This window comes from Sordaria macrospora, chromosome 4, assembly GCF_033870435.1.
Source record: "Sordaria macrospora chromosome 4, complete sequence".
NCBI lineage: Eukaryota > Fungi > Ascomycota > Sordariomycetes > Sordariales > Sordariaceae > Sordaria > Sordaria macrospora.
Genome location: NC_089374.1, coordinates 4,448,853 through 4,469,042, shown reverse-complemented (window position 1 = coordinate 4,469,042; position 20,190 = coordinate 4,448,853). Strand labels below are relative to the sequence as shown.

The 20,190-nt window shown below is 52.2% G+C and overlaps 1 protein-coding gene across 1 annotated transcript; it reads right to left on the bottom strand.

Moving 5' to 3' along the window:
• Positions 1-6,658: 6,658 nt before the first annotated feature.
• SMAC4_02084 (uncharacterized protein) lies at positions 6,659-9,594 on the bottom strand (the record flags this gene model as incomplete). Its single annotated transcript, XM_024655619.2, has 1 exon — positions 6,659-9,594. One exon carries the CDS (start codon positions 9,592-9,594, stop codon positions 7,261-7,263), a length of 2,334 nt encoding a protein of 777 aa, XP_024511494.1. The 3' UTR covers positions 6,659-7,260.
• Between the last annotated feature and the right edge of the window lie 10,596 nt (positions 9,595-20,190).

Below are 20,190 nucleotides of genomic sequence, written 5' to 3'. Positions count from 1 at the left end.
ATGTGTATCTAGCCATTGGTGGACCCTCATTGGTTGGCGCTAGAGTGGTCTAAGTGGGAAGCAAGCGACGTGTTGGGCAGCAGTTGGGTTTCAAGCCCCGGTCGACCGACGTGGTCAGCCTCCCTTTGCATCTGATTGGAACCCTCATCCCTCAACCACCACATCTCTTCTGTAACCACCCCCTCTGACAGAGATGGAACAAGACCGCCTCCTGCCGGCGCAGTCTTCCAGAGATGCCGCCCGCCCTCAGTCTTCCTAAATCATGCACCCCGTCAAGTCGCCCGCATTTTGCCTGGTCTCTAGCCACGAGCACGGCGACTGCTGTGACAAACTTTGCTCAAGGTAAAATGCTTCACGGCATCAAAAACCACATGGAAATGGCGAGAATGGCCTCTCGGATCACAGGAATGTCAAGGCTGCATGGCGTCCGGCCCAGTATCGCCTTTGCACAGCAGCAGAAGCAAGCCCAGAACCACACCCAAATGATCCATCACCTGCTTCAATGTTTGACACAATTGACGACTGAAGAAAGAGAGATCCGTTTGCACTTCATATTGAACGCGGGGGCCACACTTTTGTGGATGTCAACATCACCTCACCACCTCTTTTTTTTTTTTCTAGTTTTCTTTCACCTCCAGAGATCGTCTGGAACGATGGGGGCCAAGCCGCCATCGAATGGAGCACAGCCTCCAAAACAGCAACAAACGCCAGGATAAACAATCAAGCATTCCATCCCCCGACTTTTCTCTTGTCGCTCCCTGATGAGAGCCTAGGCCAGGAACAGGGACTCAGGTTGGGCTAGACATGCCCATGCCCTTGCCCCTGAAACGGTGAAACCCTGGGGTAAAGGATCCCCGCAACAAACAAGCTCGACAAGGTCTCCTCAACTCCAACGACGTCCGCTTGGCTGATCATCACCATCCCGAGACTCGGGTTTCCCGCTATGAATCGCTGAGTCGCTGTTGTCGGTCTGCAACAACCTCTTTACCTTGTTCAAAACTTGGGCAAGGACGTCGCACAGCGCGGGCTGCAGCGGCACAAGCAATCATCGTCTTCATCACTGACCCTCTGACCTAAGACCGACTGTGTTACGGTGGGGGGTTCATGGGGCATGGGGCGCAGTTTATATCCTGATCGCTTCTTGTCACACTTGTTCGTTGAGGCCTGATTCTTACCGAATCGATGCGATGGCAAAAATCATGGTCAGGGATAGGACTAGGACAAAGAGGATGGGAGAGAAAAAAAAACCGCTCACAGCGTGCCGTTCCGTCTCTGGAGACAGGCAAGCGATCAGGCAAGCGATCAGGCAAGCGAAAAGGTAAAGGTGAGGCCCGAGCAAACCGGGGACTGAGGAGGAGGCTCAGGCTGTTTCACAGTTTCAAAAGTCTGGAGATCGAACGCGCTCAGAACGGTCAACTTTCCCCCCGTCCTGTTTGGTGGCGTGGTAGCCAATCCAATCTCTCATCGACCCCGGCGCCCGTTCGCCGCCTCTCACCACCCAAGCACCGTGGTCCGGTCCCCTTCTATCCCCGGCCGGTGCCATGTGGGAAAGGGTCGTCAGAGAAGGGTCTGGAATGCCGAACGGCTGCCCAGGCAGAGTCCTAGGGCCCGAATAGCTCAATCTTGGGGCGCGATCCAGGTACGTATTCCTCCAACCTCACACCGGGTTCCTGGCCTAATGTTGCCAAGACTCAACTCACAACCTGCGCTCTGCGGTACGCCACAGAGGCTTTGAAGATGCAGTCCACGATATGTTGACACGACTTCACTTGACCTTTTTTTCATGACGCGCTATCCACTTGAATTGTGACTCGATATGAGGTGTATGTGCACTGTTGCTGTCATTGAAGTGGGAGAGCGAAGTCCAATCACCAACCCTCAGGAAATTCAGCCCAGCTAGACTTCAGTGCGAGGAGGCAGTACTTATAGAAACCTGAGAATACATGGACCATACTCGGTGTGCAGACCGCACTTCTGTAGGAATTACCTATTTTAGTAAAAAGGGCCCGATCGTGGACGTGGCACGAACCAGCAGTCCACTCGTAATCACAAGATTAGAGGCTCAAAACCATCATGCCAAGACATCTCCAAAGATACGAAACAGACGCGGACAAGCGAAACAAAATACTCCGACCAGCATCTGTAGGTTCTGTATAGCGCGTTTTGGGGAGTCGTAAGTTTCGCTGGATTATCAAGCTTTCCCCGTCTCCCTGTGCAGCCTGCAGAAGAGCGGTATAAGATAACAGCAATGGGGCCCCGCGAACCAGTCGGTAGTCGTCTTTTAGTCGGACACTCAACTCCACCCTCCTGCCCAGTCCACTCATCGTGCCAATAGTCCACAGTCTCCGTCCGGCTACTTCTCCCTCGAATAACGGATCGTTCTCACGTAAAGGACATCCACCACATCCGACTCTAGACACTCTTGGTCCCTGAACCGGGCCCTGAACATCAACGGGTCCTCGATATTCTGGAGGCGAACAAGATCTGGCCAGACACCGACGGATAAAGAAACCCGCACGAACCTCAGACGACAGGCAGTTAATCACCTCATCCAATCCATTTTCCTCAAGATCAAAGAGATCAATCAATCAATCCATCTCACCAGACCATATTCGTCGTAAGCCCGGATTGAGTAAATAGTGTCTCCAGCCACTAACAATGTAAATAGACTCGTTTCAGGAACTTCATCGAGCGAATAGTAGAGAGGCCAAGTTTAAATCCGGGACCCCATCCGTCCATTGAAAGCGATTCTATCCATTCGTCCATTCGTCGTCCACTTATCCAGCCAGCATCAGGGTCAGGAAATCCATAATCCACTCCAAAATTCGCCGCATGAACACATGTTCGGACACATGCCTCTTGCGTCTCGTCCGTCTGGTCCGTCTCGTCGTGTCTCGACCGCCTGCCCAGAGACCGGCGAATGCACCACCGCACCACCGCACCGCACGCACGCAGACCGGGCACAACCGGTCTCCACCAATATATCCGGTTCGCACGGTCAAAAGGGCTTGTCGGTCGACGTGTATCGATCTCATTGCCGGGTGGGTTTTCACATCGTTCGAAGTGCTACCTAGGCGGACCGGTAAGACTGACAGGTACGGAACCAGTGAGAGGCCGGGAAGAGATCCGTGGTGTCTATGGTCTGTCACCGACCACCGACCAACTGCTGGAGTCAAATCTGTCGGATTTATGTTGGTCTGATCTTGCTAGGTAAGATTTCCGGTAATGGTGGGTGGTCCAGCGTTCAGGAAATGCAGTGCTGCCGGTTGGTGCTGGATATCTGTACGCAGTGTGTAAGTGTGTAAGTGTGTAAGTGTAGTCTACGGCCGGGCCTCATCGCCATCTCACAATAATCCAGCCCGGACCTGAACCATCAAATCGGAGCAAAATAAAGGCTCAAAGGTGGATATCTCCCGATCGGACCAACTCACTTGCTTGCTTACCTTATCTTGCTTTCGGATGTCGACTGTTCGCTTGTTGCAAGAATACATCCCATCCCGTACGGATGCCGATCGGGAAGAGGAGGAGGCTAGATGCGAGGCCAGACTTCCACTTCCCGCTTGGCCTTTCGCTGGGACATCCGCTTTGCCCTCCGCTTTATTTGCTGCTGCTACGCCGGTGAACTTGTTAGTTGTCCTCGGTGAAGTAGTATTAAAGTGTCGGTCCGTCGCCGTGGGGGGTTCCACCGCAGTTCCGCTTCAGTTCTGCTCCAGTGACCAGTTCGGATGGACACCGGTGGGTATTTCGTGAGGAAGGAGCCCCCGGATGTGTAGCGCGAACTGGGCAAGATCTCAAACTAGGAAGGCATGATCGAATCGTAGACCACTGGACCCTCATCGGCGTGTCTCCAGCACGAACGGGAGTTGATGGCACCTTCCTTCCATCCTCCACTTGCCACCTCAACGTCAACCGCACCTCTCATCACTCCCGGTTGTCAGTCAGTCAGTCAAACCACACTTCATCGGATGAACCTTCCACTTACACTTCCTTCTTTCCCACTCCGGCTTGCACTGCATAATTAAATCAGCAAATTCTCCTACGTTTCTCCCGGCTCCCGCTCCCTCGAGTTCATGCCATCATCCTGTTTCCATATCGGTCCATATCGGTTCATGTCCATGTCGTCCGATAGACGGCCTGAAATCCACGATCGATCGGCAATCGCTTCCCGCTGTCGGTAACTGCCGCGTAAACTCCACTTTGCACTTTGCCTCCCTGTACACTACCTATAGGTCGTTTCAGGAAGTCGTAATTGCGAACGATCGTATCCATCAAACGATCCGACTATCAACCACCCGACCTTGGCGAACTTTGGGTTGAGGTTGATAGCCCATCCGGCGGTGAACACACGGTCCGAGCTATCTCTTGGAGGACTGTTGAGTTGCGGACGGAAATAGTTGTGGATATCCGTCGAGTTGGGTATGTAGTCAGGTTTTTGCACTGTTGCTGGCTCCTCCCAACCCGCCCGTTCCTGCGAGACATCTATCTGTCATTCATCATCATGTCTTGTCATGTGGATGTCAAGTGAAGCATCATTCAACTGCCGGTGACTGTCGGTAGATGGATGGTCTAAGTATAGAACTTCTTCTCATGAAATTCTCCCTCCAATGCTTGTCCAATGCTTGGGCAGTTTGTTGTCTTTAGATAACAGGCTGGTGGCCCGTCGATCATGTCGTGATATCTGCGTTTGGTGGGTTTAGGGTTTGCAATCTGCTGTTTGCAACGTTTACTGGGAGATACAGATGATGATGCAGGCAGGGAGAGGTTGTTGAGGGAGTCAAGAAGCAAAGAAAAAGATGTTGGCTTCCGAGGGAAGCCGACGTTGAACAACCTGCTTCTTCAATGGAGAACTGTGACCAAGCGGTTGGGACGTGCTTCACCACTGGCAATAACTCTAAATCCATACGGTGATCCGTTAAGTCTACCCTTAGAGTAGATATGTATGTGACTGTAGATTGGTCACAAGTAATGTTTGTGGTAAACTGCCATCCGTATTATCCGGGAAAGATGAATTGAATGTTGTCTTTTCCAAAGTTTGAATGGTATTTGTTTGTGTTGACGTTGCAGACCGGCAAGGCATATGATCCTAACTTGGGACTTTGCTACAATGAGGAGCAGACTAGTCAACAAGGCGAGTTGTAGGGCGTCTAAGGAAGCATTATCTACTGATCGAGACATCAGCCAGAGAAGTGTTAAGCAAGCTGCGCGCGGAAACCTACACAAGGGCGAAATCTGAGCGCTAAAGCTGTCATTTTGTTCAGAGATTAAACATGCCTCCTGAGCAAGTCTGCGGTCGGCTTCGTCGTTGTTTGGTGGTTGGGAAGGTTGGTTGGAGGAAGGGCGAGAGAGATGTAGGTGAAGGCAGCGATGAGGCTCACCTTACCCAAGACCACACATTCGCCGTTGCTCATGTTTTACGAGCTGTTCCAGCGCGCACCTTCCCATCATTCCGCACTTGACACTGCATTCAACCGCAAAAGAAGTCATTAAGTCCCATCTGATCGGCTACTTCAACACATTCTCAAACAATCGATTCCGTCATCTGAGCTTCTCGGTGCTCATTCACACTCGTCACCACGAGAGAATGGAGCCCGTGTCATCCAGACAGCCTCATCTCATCCCGTCTCACCAGGAGGACAAACTCCCAGAACTACAGAATCACACTCGGGACATCTTGGCTTCTTTCCAGACTGGTTTTCCCGAGGTCATCCCAACCCGCGTAAGATTCCGAGAAACAGAGAGGTTTGGCCCCCCATCCCATGCTCATGAGACTCATCAAACCCTCTGTGAGCCCCTTCGATCTTTAATAACCACGAACCGACGTGGAGAAGACATCCCCAGCACTCAAACAATTTGGCTTGCTTAATAAACACTGATTGCCATTCCTCTTCATCTCATTTTGAGCTGACCTGACTGAGTAAAGACGCTTCACGTTACAAGCTTCCAGGGGCATAAACAGCAAGACTGCATTGCGGGAAAGACGCTCACTGATCGCTCTACAACCTCTCCCTGAAAACACCGCCCAGTATCTACTCGAATCCAGTAGCTCAATCCAACTATCTTACAAGTCGACATTTGTATGCGCCCAACAAAAGTGTCATCTCATCCCCTTCTCCATCTTCACCACCCCTACCAGATAGATAGCTGCAGCCGCCCTCCCTTTCCACCAATGATGGTCATACATACCCACACATTCCCTTGCTGAAATTGCTGGTTATTCATCCATCACTAAAATGCTGGTTCAAAGTTCCACCTGGTAGTATGTTCTAGCTTGTTCGATTGACGAAGGAGGGCCCCCAAAGGGCGACAACGGCAGCACACTTGGAGGCTCAAAGCGCTCCTTCCATGGTTGGGTTTCCACTGAGAACTCGGTCGAGTGCAATTCCACAAACACATCCGATTCTTGCCGACGGACACAGAGTACGTGCCAGCCGATGGTATTGAGAGAAAGTTGAGCCAGGATCCAAAATACTACCCAGTACCGGCGCACATGACCATCATGACCTGGGGAATTAGTCCCACGACCTTAAGCGGCTCTCACCTGCCTGCCTCCTGCTCATGATGATCTTTCGCAGCAACTGTGTGTCGTTCAAGACACGTCGAAGAAAAGATCTGTTGATTTTTGTCACAAAGGAACATAACTTGGTCAGCGGTGTGAATCAAAAGGGTATCTTGCTAATGTCTAGGGGTATCTTGCTTTTCTCGCTATCCATGCCTCGCCCAATCCTGCCACAGCGGGTAGGGTATTGCTGCAAAACAAATGTGTGCTAATACAAATCAAGGATCCTCGTTATCTCCTGGTTCCTCCATGCTCTCCCTCTCAGCTCTTTTTGCCTTCATCATTCGCCCACTGACCCCGAAGCTCACTAGTGCGAATTCAACGCAAAACCAAAGTTGGTGTCGGAACTGCATGATTAAGATTCATTATGTGCTTCTTGTTCCAGCCATACACCCCAAATCGACCCATGGCCTCGGTTTCGTTCAACTCAAAGAGATGCCCGAAGTGTAACCTGTGGAATAGCAGTTCGTTTCGAAATAGTCATAAAATAGCCGCGTTGTGGCCTGAACGCCCTTTGCTTGTCGCCTCCGAAAGATACCATGCGACCAAATGGGGACAGACGCCACCAAACTAAACGCCAATGCAATGCAAGCCATGCAGAAGAAAAGGTATAACGACCCAGAGGCAAAACATAGTGGTACAGGGAGACAATGCGTTGTAGAAGAACAGATCATCCTCGTGAACTAAATGCCTAAAATTGCATGCTAACGCCTTGGTTGCTGTGAATATGCAGATGTTGTCGGTGGAAGGTCCCGTAAGGGCAACGAAAACGATTGACGAAAGGCAGGGATAGACTCGTGATACCGGCCGGCTCCTGCCATTGTCAACCCACTATTGGGCATGGCGAATTCTGGAACAATGCCAGTGCGCACCTCATTCCGCCGCCCAAGTGGTTGGTAGTGTAGCTGAGTCGGGGGAATCGGGTTCGGAAGATGGTATTGCTGGAGAAAGGCCGACGGCGGGGGGTGAAGTAGTGTTTCGGTGTGTCGGACTGGTCTGTATGGGCTTGTCCGCTGTTGAAGATAGATGTTGGAAGGAGAACTTGACATCGGAGTATGTATGAGCGGCTCGCCGATCGGAGATGAACCGAGATAAGCTCCGCTTGAGGCCAGGCTGTGCTGAGAGTGTAGGTGGTTCGCAGGTAGGGCATACTGAGAGGCCGGGTGAGCCGTTGTCGAAGCTGGAACGGCGGTCGACGGCGAAACACCAGAGCGGCTGGTCGGTAAGATTGACGGAATGGGAGCAGCCGTCGATGTGGGGTTGAGGTAGGTAGAAGCCATGCCCGGGGCAGGTAGGAGGATGGGCGGCAAAGAAATCATGCTCTCCGGCGCGTAGCTGACGCGGGAATAGACATCACCTGGGAGCGTAGTTGCCGTGGATGATTGAGCATTGTTCAGTGTCAAATTTGACACCGACAGGCGCGCTTGCTTTGAAGCAATCTCGCTCGTCGATGGAAGCGGCGCAAAGACAAAGTCTCGAGGATTTCTGAGGGTCTGAGGTGCCGTTACTGTGGGATATAAGGTCTCCGATGAGGCATATGGCTTCAACGGCGTCCGACGTTTAGCTGGTGGTTCTGAAAGATCAAACTCTGGCATGCTCCTCTTTCGGCTCAACGGTGTGCTTGCCGGGTTCCAGATTTGGGCTTGGCCTGCCGCATGGGTCGGCCAACCTTGGCCAGAGCTCTGCTTCGCATAGAAACTCGCGCTTGGTGACTGTCCGGCCAGAGTTGGCTGCAACGGCGAGGGAAAGTGCTGGACGGTATTGGGAGAGGGCAAAGCCGAAGTTGGGAGTGCGTTTGGCGACGGTGCAAAGAGATTTGCTGGTGAAGGGAGTTGTCGCGCTTGCTCCAGATATTCACGGAATCTAGCCAGTTTGACCAGCCATTCCTCCCACTGCTTCCCGGTAACGAGCAGGCTGTAGCGCATATTTCCCAGGAACTCAACCTCCATAACATGAATCTCGTTTACCGAAAGCTGGGAGACCTCGGACCAAGTCTTGTTGGTGTACGTGTTGTCGTCGAGAAACTTGTTTGCTAGCATCAGCGCGACCGTAAGCAGTCGATACTCACTGCCCGGAAGCCCATGCATCTTTGGGTTCAGAACCTTGAGTCGATGGATGTACAAGAGAGACAGAAGAATAACATTCTGTGTCACCTGGGTAGTTGACAAGAGGTTATGGACCCATTTCTTGAAGTTGGGGCAAGCGATGGCGGGCCCCTCGATCCGCCGTACAGGGGCACCTGGACGAAGGGCATCGTATGTCGCAGCCTGCTCAAGTAACTTTGAGGTTTCGAACCAAAACAGGGCTGTCAGGTTGGCCACGAAATCCGAAAGACTTCCGCCTTTGGGGCTGATACATGACGGAACCTGCAAGCTGTGGAGTGCCATGGCGGCGTCCCGCGCCGAGATCTCTTGTTCTCGTTTGATCGGGCTTGGTGAGGGCGGTCTTGAGGGCCGCTGTGAGGATGGCTGCCGCGACTGGTGCTGATGCTGATACTGCTGCTGCTGCTGTTTTTGCGGAACGTATTGCTGTTGCTGTTGCTGCCGTGGTGAAGGTGGCTGCCGTGACTGGTGCTGCTGGGCATAGCCTCGCTGTGCTGAACCTGAACTCGAACTGATAGACGAAGCGGCAGTCGACCGTTGCTGTGGATTAGGAAGGTAAATTGACTGTGTATCCGAGTAAGAAGATAGTGACTCGGAGTTGAACATGTGGGCCAAATCTCGAGGCGGCCTTTGAGACGCAGCACTGGCACTACAGCTGGAGAGTGCTGGGAGGGTTGAGTGTGTGTAAGATCTATGTTGCTCGTACGAAGGAGTCAAGTTCGGCACTTGGTATGTGGTAGCCATGTCTTCGTCGTAAGGCGGCGTCTGAAGGCCACCAGCACTGGTTGAATTTGAGATTTTGATGAGGTTTCCGTAGCGGCGCCAGCCAGAAACGAGCGATTGGGTCGTCCACCGGTCAGAAGGAGACTGATGATGAGTTGAGAAGGGCGACGAGGAGGGGAGAGGGTTTTGACACCGCGTCCTGGCGAGATACATGCCGCAAGAAAGCTTCGTTCTTGACGACGGAGGAAACAGCCGATATGATGTGGCGGGGAAAGAATCCGGCGACAACGAATTACTGCACAAAGTGACTGGTAAGTGAGCAATGGGTCAAGTTCACTTTGACGATACGGCCTCGAGATCTGGATCAGAGCTCTGAGGTCAGAAGGCAGCACCCCAGCATATGATGACACCTAGACAACAATGCTTCCTTCTCTTTTTCTCTGCCGTGGTCTCTTCCTGCCTTCAAATGCGTGGTGCCTCAACTTGTCCGGGTGGAGTCTGTAGTTCGGAACTGAGCTGGCGGAAACCGGGGACGGGAAGTGTGTTGGTGACTGGTTTTGTATGTCGCACCTTCCGATTTTGAATTCGAATCGACTCTTGCCGGCAGCCCAAGGCAGGAGCGAAAGGACAAGCGGCGTCGCGTGTGGAGGGCTCAGACGCAGCTTCCAAATTGCTCCAGTCGCAACTTGCTGAAGCTTAACCGGATCGAGGGGACGAGCTGCCTAATTCAGGTACCAGGCCAAGTGATGTGTCGCTCCTTTGACCGTAGTCCTTTATGGAGAACGCCTCCCTTTGCGACAGGACAAGCTCGGATCAAGATGGGCGCAATGGGCGCAACGGAGCTTTGTCTGTGGACGACTCTCTTCGCTGGAATGACGCCCTGGACTGGCAAAGAACAGGATGTAACATGGAGGGAAGAAGAAGGGGGGAAGATTCGAGTCGTAGGTGCCCGGGTCCGGGTCCGCGTCGTGTCGTGTCGTGTCGTGTCGTGTTCTGTCGTGTTCTGTCGTTTCTCGCGATCGAGGTCAAGGTAATGTGGGCGTGGTCGGTTGCCGTGGATGTCCGTTGTTCCTGCTTCCTCTTTATCTTACACACACATCCACCGTGACCCTTTCTGGTGACAATGGAATGGTGGTGACGGGAGAGTGAGGCACTGGTCACAGAGAAGCCCCCTAGTGATGACGGATGATAGTCTGAGGCTGAAAGGAAGGAAGAATGAATAATAAGTCGAAGGTTGTTTGAATGCCCCAACCAAAGTGAAGGGGGGGAGGGATACCGGTTCAGGGTACCTCTAGTATCTCTAGGGATGGAGGAGGAGAATAATGAAGGAAACAGAAGGAGTCGAGGTGAAAACCTCCATTTCCTCTGCCATGATCCATGTTGGGTTTGGGGATGAAGGAGGTCATGGTCCCGTCACGGTGTTCCGTTCGATTGCTTCCTCTTTCCCCGTCGTGGTTGCGTACTAGTATGTATCCGTATCGGGTGAGTACCAAAAAAGTGAATTTGGGAAGCGTGTCAGTGGGGATCCCATGTTTCCATGTTGGGACGGGTCCCGTTCTTTGCGACATGCTTGTCTGCTTCCACAGGTCACTCCGTTGCAGGTCCCGCACTGCCACTAGTGGACCCCGGCCTTGTGGTCTGGTCTTTCCAATCCCAGGTCCCGTCTTCCACTTCTTGCTGCTGCGAGAATCCAGGACCCGCTGCCAGTGTCATTCTCTTTTTCGAGGTACGGTGACATCTCTTTTTTGCTTGCACATCCAAAGCGTCTATGTATGTACTGCTTACTTGACCAGCAATGGAAATTACATTCAAGCCATTTCTACGCTTCTTTGTGATCTTCCTGAGCCCGAGAGCTGTTGGATTGCAAAAGTACTCTGGCTTGGTACTTACAGTACACTCTACTCTATCTACCTACCTTACGCAGCACTCAGCCAAGTACTACCTATCGTGGATGACCAAATGTCGTTGTCAGCACATTCCGAATCTTCCTCGAGGTTTTGGTGCTGGCCAGTCATGGCCCGTATCTGAATCGGGTCCCGGATGCAAAAAGCACAAGAAGGCTCCAGCAGCTACGTCCAGTTGCCCACCGCCGGTCGCGTAAAGTGCCTCGCCCTCGACATCTGGCTTGAGTGTGGAACGGGCAGATCCAGTCCCTCCGCGTCAACGCCGCCTCTGACTGGCTGGAGAGTCTCTGCTTCGGTGGATCACGCTCACCAAGGGCGGTCCGGGGTCCTTGCCTCTTTCCATGTTGTTGAAAGCGATGCATGGTGGTGGCCCGCTTCTTGGTGCTCCTTCCACTACGATTTTCTTGGCTTTCCATCTTTGTACCCCCATGGGATAGAACGAGCAGGACAGAAAGTGTAAGCAGTGAGCACAACCTGCAACGAAGCAACTTGAATTGATTTCTGGGTACTTGGATCATAATCTGTCATTTGATTCGTCAGTTGTCAGGCAACCCGTGGGCGTCTTACCGTGCCTGACTCTTTGTCTTTCACGCAGAGCAGGCAGGAAGAATGGTGGTGGTGGTGGTGGTTGAGGCAGTGGGCACACGGACTGGGCTCCACAAAAAGCACCCTTGTACCAATCAAACTACACCCTTCTTCCTAGCTGGAATTGCTTTCACTCAACTGGCACACACTCTGTCACTGCACTGCAGTTGTATCTCGGCTGTCTTTTGCTCTCGTTTCCATCAGTCAGTCCCAGTCGCGGATCAGAAGAAAAAAAATCAAGGTCTCGGCGAGGATACGAACACTTTTGCAGGCCACGCGGATTGAGCCTTTTAACCTTTCCCCTCGCTTCTCTTTTCATCTCTGACTTCCATGAAAAGCAGCTTTAGCGCCTCCGGAGATCCATTCATGTTGACTTCATCCCTGCCGTCAACGGCTTCTCCTTTTGTTTCCCTCCGTCGGGATTCAACACACACACACACACATTGCAACTGAGGTCAGCGTCACCGGACTAGCAAATCACAGACCGCCAACCGATGCTGGAAAAGAACGTGCTACATACCTACATACATATCTGTAGCTGACCCGGCCCCGCCCGGTTCAATACTGTACGGCCCCTCCTCGTTTGTACGGTCCGAAGTTGCAGCACCGCACCGCGCACCCCCCTAGGCCCCCTAGAGTTATTGCGGCCATAAACTTGTCCAGCCAACATAAGAACGGGCATATGGTATAACGAAACACATATCGAAATGGCACCAAATCCAGGTGCAACAGCAATCATGCCAGGCGTGGTTTGAATGTCTGGAAAGTCGCCTTGTTGGTTGTTGCTTTCGCTTGCTCATGCTGTCTGAGCCCTGCCACGGCCTGAGGTCACTTGGCGTCAAATGAGGAGACTGAGAGCAGCTTTGCCCGTCTGCCTCGCTCTTCAAACGCATTGCCATGTCGGCCCTTGCTGGACCTGGTGTCTCACGCAGGAAATGGATGCATAGAAGAGGTAATGGTAGGTAAGACTGGGAACCTTGTTGTCCACGCACTGTTATCGTCGGAGTAGCCATCATCTCCGCCATGTCTACCAATGTCGAGCATGTCCCTCCTCACTGTTGATGCAGTGGAGAAACAGGGACCACTCGCCCACTTTATCGCCAAACCACCAAAAAGTAAAAAGGAGGCATGGGCTTTGCGTTGCTTGGCTTCTCCTGGGTTTGGCTTGGTGCCGGGCATCTCGCCATCATCCATTGATAGCCAGCCTGTTGAAAAAGCCTCGCCCACAGCCCAAGTCATGCCCTGTACGGTATCAATCTACCAACCAGAGCTCAAAGCCGCCTTTCCAGAGACCGGAAGCAACAGTGTCGATTCGCGGGTCCCAAGTGGCTGGCCCCTTCTCCGTGTCTCCAACTTTCATCCTTTCCATGCCACCAAAAAGGGGGGTTTATCCATGACTTAAACCTCAGCGCATGGCCTCCGCCGTCCATCCAGAAGAATCATGCCGTGATCAAAAAAGCGAAACCACATTTTTTTCCCCAGCCAGCACCGCGTCACGACACCCACACAACCTTGTCAAGATTGATCAAAAGTGCAACGCTGGAGCGCTATTGAACACACAAGCCGCCCAACAAAGTCCTCTTTCGACAGTGTACACTACTCGCCCACTTGGACTCTTCTCCCTTGAACTAGCTTTCCTGCCGCCGGCCCCGGGGAAAAGGCCTCCTCCCGGGAGTCACTCTTGCGTCTTCACAGCCTTTTTCGTACGGAAAGTCTGGAAATAGAACGCCTCACGATGCATCCAACATGACTTCCAGACTTCCGACTAGAGACATAGCACATCGCACACACGCACACAAACGCACGCGCACACGGACGGGATCCTCTTTATTAGAGCTGAATGGTTGATGAGCACAGGTCGATCCGAGGGTCGCTTGCAGGTTTGTTGTACTCGTTGCCATTTCCAGAAACATCATGATGAGCACGACTTGGAGGAGCTGGTTGTGAAATGGAGCGTCAGCGACCCGCTCTTTTCCTGACCTCTCTTCCCATCTTGAATTCTGACCCCCATCTATCTCAACCGTTTTGGATCCTAGTCTTGCAAACCACTTTAGTCGGCGTGTTTTTTCCCCTTTGCGGAAAACGACACAAAACTAGAAGGCTCAGCTTTGGATGGTTTGCGTCCAAAACCTTGCCTAGCTTTGATGCGACAATTAAACGACATGACCCTTATCCTGGAGGAGTATCAGAAGCACAGAGAGCATGTATGTCATTGCTCGGCCACCAACAGCACCAGCAGTGTAGTGTAAGCGTACCACATACGGTCATGACACTGCACACATTCACTCCTGCTCCGTAGAGGAGGCATGCTGTTATACCTCCGCCCTGGTTCCATTTTTCATCACGATTCAATCACTTGCTCCCAACTGTTGCGTATTCCGTATCCCTTCCTAGACAACCGCCCTTTGTCATGCTGGTCGGGTCTGGAAGTTGCCAACCGACCGACTGCGGTTGGCCAGCTTTGCCAGGGGACCGGAGGAGGGCGTGTGGGCGGCGTGATGGGCAGACATATGAAAAAAGGGCCAGCCAGGAGCAAAAGGGCTTGGATATGGCTTACTATCGGTCTGCAACGCCAACAGATTTGCTTTATTCATTCGCATTGTGACGGGGCGCCCATTACGAAGTCACTCCACAAAAAAAAAAAAAAAAAGTTGGATCCCGTTTTGTGTTTCGCACATATCTAAACATCCCGTGCGAACGGAATGTGAAAGTCGTGGTGTAATGACCACACACGCGCACTGGATCCCTCAACATCGTCGAGGTCATCTAATCGCCACGCGCCATGACTTGTTGCTGCTCCCTGTGTGGCTAACATAGACAAATGCACCCCTATGGGCAAACGTGAATGAAGGGCGGCGGTTGCGGCATGATTGAGAAATGAAACAGCGGAATCCTGCGCCCTTTTGCCAGTTGTGGCCAGGTAACCAAGGTAACCAATTTGCTGCGGGCTTATAGCTATGTACTTTGTCGGTGGTGCATGGATGTTCAACACCTTTCGAAAACTCAATGTGTGTATCCATCCGCAATGTTTGATCGGGTCTCGATCTGCCTACCGACCTGGTCCGAATGGGGACAGGAGAGTGGTTGGGCTTGGGGGACACAGCTCAAGGATCAACGAAGTTCGGAATCAAACAACTCCACCGGCTTTCTGTTGGTGTTAACACGATACTGTACGCGCACGCATAGCATAGCATATACATACATAGTGGACACATTTGCACGATAAGGATTTCGCCGAATCGAACAACAAAGCCAATGGAACATCTCTCCATCACCAACACGCGGAGTTACGAACCCGAAGGACGGATAATGAGCAACAAGCTTTTTCGTACCTTTATGTTGCGGAGCCTTGTTTCGAAATGTCCTGTCGGCGCTTTGGAATTCGGATGCATATAACTTGGCTCAACCATCTCGGACTTTCTGGGTACGAGTACGTCGCAGTTCCAAAAGCCTCGACTTACCATGCGTGCAAACCATGTCTGTCCTTTTGGTATGATAGGAGCTTCTTACTCCTCGGGGTTTTCGTCAATATCACTGGAGAATCATTTGCCTTTTGGGCACAGATAGCGTAGGTGCCGCGGCCGGGGCAAAGCGCCTGCCTGCCTACCCTGCCTGTACCCCCCGACGTAGTTTGGTTTTTGAAATGTTGCTGTAATCAGCACTCTCTGATTGATGATGAGGGGTATACACCCACTTTGTCGCATCGCTTGTGCTTGGGGATGGTGGGTAGGAGTCGAAACGGATAAAATGTCGGTCGGCGACTGCCTGGCACAGTTGGTGCTTCATATCAGCATCATGGTCTTGTCGTCGTCGTCGTCAGCCCGAGTGGATAAGTGAAAGGAAGAAAGCACCGCCTTCATTCTCGGTGTCATGCAGATCCTACGATGTTGAGCGACGCCGTACAATAAAATCTGCGTATGTGCGGAATTACTACCTCCAGCCTTCTTTTCCAGCTCTTGCCAGCTTCGCCAGCCTCTCCACCCTTCCCAGGATCCCGCGTTAGTGTTCTGGTTTCTATGGGACCATTGATGGATCAGAACTTTTGAGAAGCAAAGTCGTCCATTGGATTGGACCCCCAGTACATGGAGGTTCCGGGACACTGTAGTGCACAGCCGGGGAACCTTGGCCTGGGGTTTGTGTCTAGTTGCAAGCACAGTCGGCCATCATCGGTCCTTGATTGCTTTGTGTTAGTTCAAAATGAGGTGGGATTTCCAATCTACAGTCCCATTTCATTCACATACCAAGCAAGACGAGAATGAGCAGGAAGCGGCAAAGACCGCTTTGCTTACTTTTATGTGAGCCGGTATACAGCTTATTGACAAGGTCAGGGCTGGAATCCGTCAGGTTACGTTAATATTATCAATTCCATAGTCCGAAACGAGGCGACATTGTAACCGGCATGGGGGAACGGGTCAAAAAGATTGCAACGACAACAACATTGGGGACAGGAAATGCATGTTGGCAATCCAACTGACCAACTGACCAACTGACAAGAACATAAAGGACGATTGACCGAAGATGAAACGGCTTGGGCGATACATTTGCCCAGATACCAAATGTCAATGAGACAATGACCGAGGCGGTTCGTGGGCCTCCTCCTCCTCGTTCTCCTTCTCAGCCTGGTTGGCGTTTATTGGTGTTGGAGCACGATATGACGATGAGTAACCAACCGGTAAGATATCACATCCGTATCCGTTTGGTGTCATGGAATTTTCCTTGTGCTCAGTCTCCTTTTCTGCTGAACGGATGGATGGGGCACGACTCACGGATGGGATATGCTGCATATGCTGCATATGATGCCCGTCCTCATCTTGGCTGCGACACCTATTGATTCATCTAATTCAAGATCACAACTTCTGGACAAAGCTAGAGACAGAAAAAGACATGAAAAAGGGCAAGCGCACAGCACTACGACCGACCATCTGCACTTTCCAATTATGTTCGACCTCGACTATCAATGTCTCGGCAGTTCTCATTGGTTCCATCGAGACATGACACTCACACAGGAAATGGTTCGAGCATCATTTTCGCGAACCGTCACGGCGGTCACCATATTGATTACATGCCTCACTTGCTAGTACTCGGTAGCAGGGCCCTCAGGGTGTGCGGTGTCGGTGATGAACGCCAAACTGAGCTGCAACTGACCCCTCCATCCCTTCCTTCTCTTGTACCCGTACAGTGTGGCAAGTAATGTGAGTTTCTCGCTGTCTTGTCCCTTCCCTCGCTTTCATTATCACTTACACTCGGTAAGTCCAGTTGGTCACGGTAGTCAGCCGCTTTTCTGCCAGGCGAGCTGCCAGGAGACACGCCAGACAAATTGAAAGCCGCCGTTTGATTGGACTGACATGTATCATATAATGTCGCACTGTGGCAACTCGAAGCCCGTTTTCTCGCAACACAACTTCTTTTCGGTCGCTGTCGTGGTCGGTTCAATTGTTGCTAGGGATCATCGGGCACCTCAGTTACAGCGGTCGGGATGGGATCCCCAGCTCCAACAAGAAAAAAAGCAGCCGAGCGAGTTGCAAAGGGCCGGTCTTTCCAAATTCCAACTGCAAGCTGCATGGGCTCCATGTGTGGATGGCCTCTCACGAAATCTCAAATGGAGCGTCCGCCCGCCCACCCGCGCGCGCCCCATCGTCAAGTGACGCGGACGGGCACGGCAAGGTGGACCCGGTGGAGGATACTTCTATGATGGTGGACAGCCGCCGAGCGGCCGGACATTGCAGTGGTGTCGCTACCGCCCGCCGGAGTGCCCAGGTTTACTGTGGTACATTGGCCATTGATTCGCTCGACGGGCCGGCTCTCTCTCTCTTTTTCTCACTCATTCCACTTTGACGGCGCATTCCATCCTCCCAGCAACTAGACCCAGCACTAACAATGCCTACCAATGCTGGTAAATGCTAGCAAATGCGTCGCCGTGAATTGTTATGTGCCGCAGTCCGCACTGCGTAACATCAACATCCCATCCTCATCAATACGCCAATATTCTCCCCCTTTTTCGTACATTGAATCTTCGATTCGGCAACAGACGGCAACTTCTTTCTCGACTTGGAACCTCCCAAAGTCACGTCAGTCATGTGGCTCGTATAACCTCCCGGCGGAGCCTTGTTACGGTATTCATCGTCGTCGGTTCGCCTCCCATGCCTGCTCGGGTTTCTCTTTGGTCTCTCGGTGGTCTCGAACATGAGGAACATGGATGCTTGCTCGTCCGTCGTGCCCGTGATGAGCACAAGAATCTTTCACTTTGTGCAATGGATGCCGTGTCCTGCTGGCTGGTCTCGATATGATCTAGCAGGGCTATCAAGGTGATATTCTGTTTGCAACTCTTTCGGCGGGCCACTGCTTTGAGGGATAGTGTCTTGGAAGTGGCGGGTGGATTTGATGGACACCACTTTCCCGTACTGCACTGTTTGTCTGTGGAAGGGAACAGGCAAGTCACACACGAAAGCCGCCGATGCTATCCTTCACACATCGCACTTACTGGACGGGAGGTTGTAGAAGATTGTTGGCATGGGCTTACCGCCCGGGCTCTATGAACTGCTTGTCATCTTTGATTGAGGCCTTTCTGGGTCCTTGCCAACGTCACTTCCAAGCCATCACCATTTCGCTTGATTGCAAAGCTTCACCCCTAATACATCACATGTATCCGAAACTCTCTCCGGTCCAGCGAGCTAGAGCCGATCCAAGAGGCTATTTCCGAGTCAAAACTCCAGCACGACAGCATCAAAATTAAGCACTACATTCGTCACAACAGCCTTGACTGATGATGACCTTCAGGGACGAGCATATGCCCTGCATCTTTGGTGTCATCTGAGGAAGCCATGAAGCCACAGTTCACCCGCCCCCCAAGAATATCGCTCTCACACACAGCCTTACTCACTGCTTCGAATCCTGCTTGACCAACATCACGACCGGCTCGAAGATGTGGAACAAGCAGGGTGTATGTATACAGACTCTCATGATACCGCAAATGTGATGTCCTATCCAACATCTTGTTTGAAATCTGCTTTGGGCGTAGGTAGGCGATATGTCGGGTTGCCAGTGCAAGTTGCGTGAAGCATGCATACGTAGCCTGCCAACTGCTAGATGTGCCAGATGGAGCGCCTAACACCACACACGCATCAATAGCCAGAGGCGGCCCCCGAATATGAAGAGGAGTCGGGTAAGAAACCAAGTTTGACCTTGATGCTCAGCCGTAAGGTAAAGGGAGGGGCAATCACCCGTCGAGCGATGTGTAAAGAGCCTTGGTTATGCCTCCAGCAGACATAAACTGATAGAAGGCATAATGGAGTGCACGGACCGTACAGCCACTAAGGCAGTTCGCGGAGCCTTCGATCAACACGCACGGCGCCGGTGTCCACGTTGGTGTCCAACTCGCTGGTGTTTCCCCGTCTCCCCACACTCAGAAACCGTCGCGGGCAGGCCAGAGTTTGAAGCGGGTGGTTTCGTGGATGCCTTGGAAATATGGAGTTGGTGAATGGCCTTCCATATCCGACGCCTCACCACAGACGCTCAAATTCGCGGGGTTCATCTCGTCCCAACCGGCATCGATCTGAAGCCATCCTTGAACAAATCATCACCACTCAACACTGAAGACCACCGACGACGACGGTCCATGCCTGGCCATTCATTCCGACTGGGTCACATTGGAGCTTGAATGACCCGAGCCTCGATGAGCACACGCGCGGTCTATCGTTCCAGTCAGCATTGCGTATGAGTGACTGGGCTGGGGCAAACCTCTTTCGTAAGGGTCGGGGTCGGTGTGGATGAGAATCCATCGATGGATCATAGACCTGGGGATATCGGCTTTGTCGACGGACCATGCGCGCGCCACAAAGGCCCCTGTGGGTTACTTACGGGGGCAGAGTCTCCATGGCCATCAATGCGCGCCGCTGGGTGCGCCGAGTGCGCCGAGTGATGGGTGGTTCAGGTTCGGGTCAGTCGGGAAAATTGGATGGTCGAATCATGTGCCTATTTTGATTGTATTCTGACTGACAACACACCATGGTTTTAGCGTCTGGAAAGTGTCTTTGTGATACAAACCTGCCATGAAGCGACCTCGTAGCCTGCCTGTCTGGAGCGAGACAACAACCGGAGTTGGAAACCACCGCGCTATGTAAAACAACAGTTTTCACCAACCGAAACAAGGCGCAATTCAGGCAAAAAGAAAACGGGCATGCGAACTCAGCTGTTTGAGGTGATGGTCAATAAGACAAGACAGGACGACAGACGGCGCAAAAAACCATGCTTGCGGGCTGATGGGCTGGCTGAAAACGACCAACCGACGACCATTCAACAGACAAACATGTACGTGCCTCTC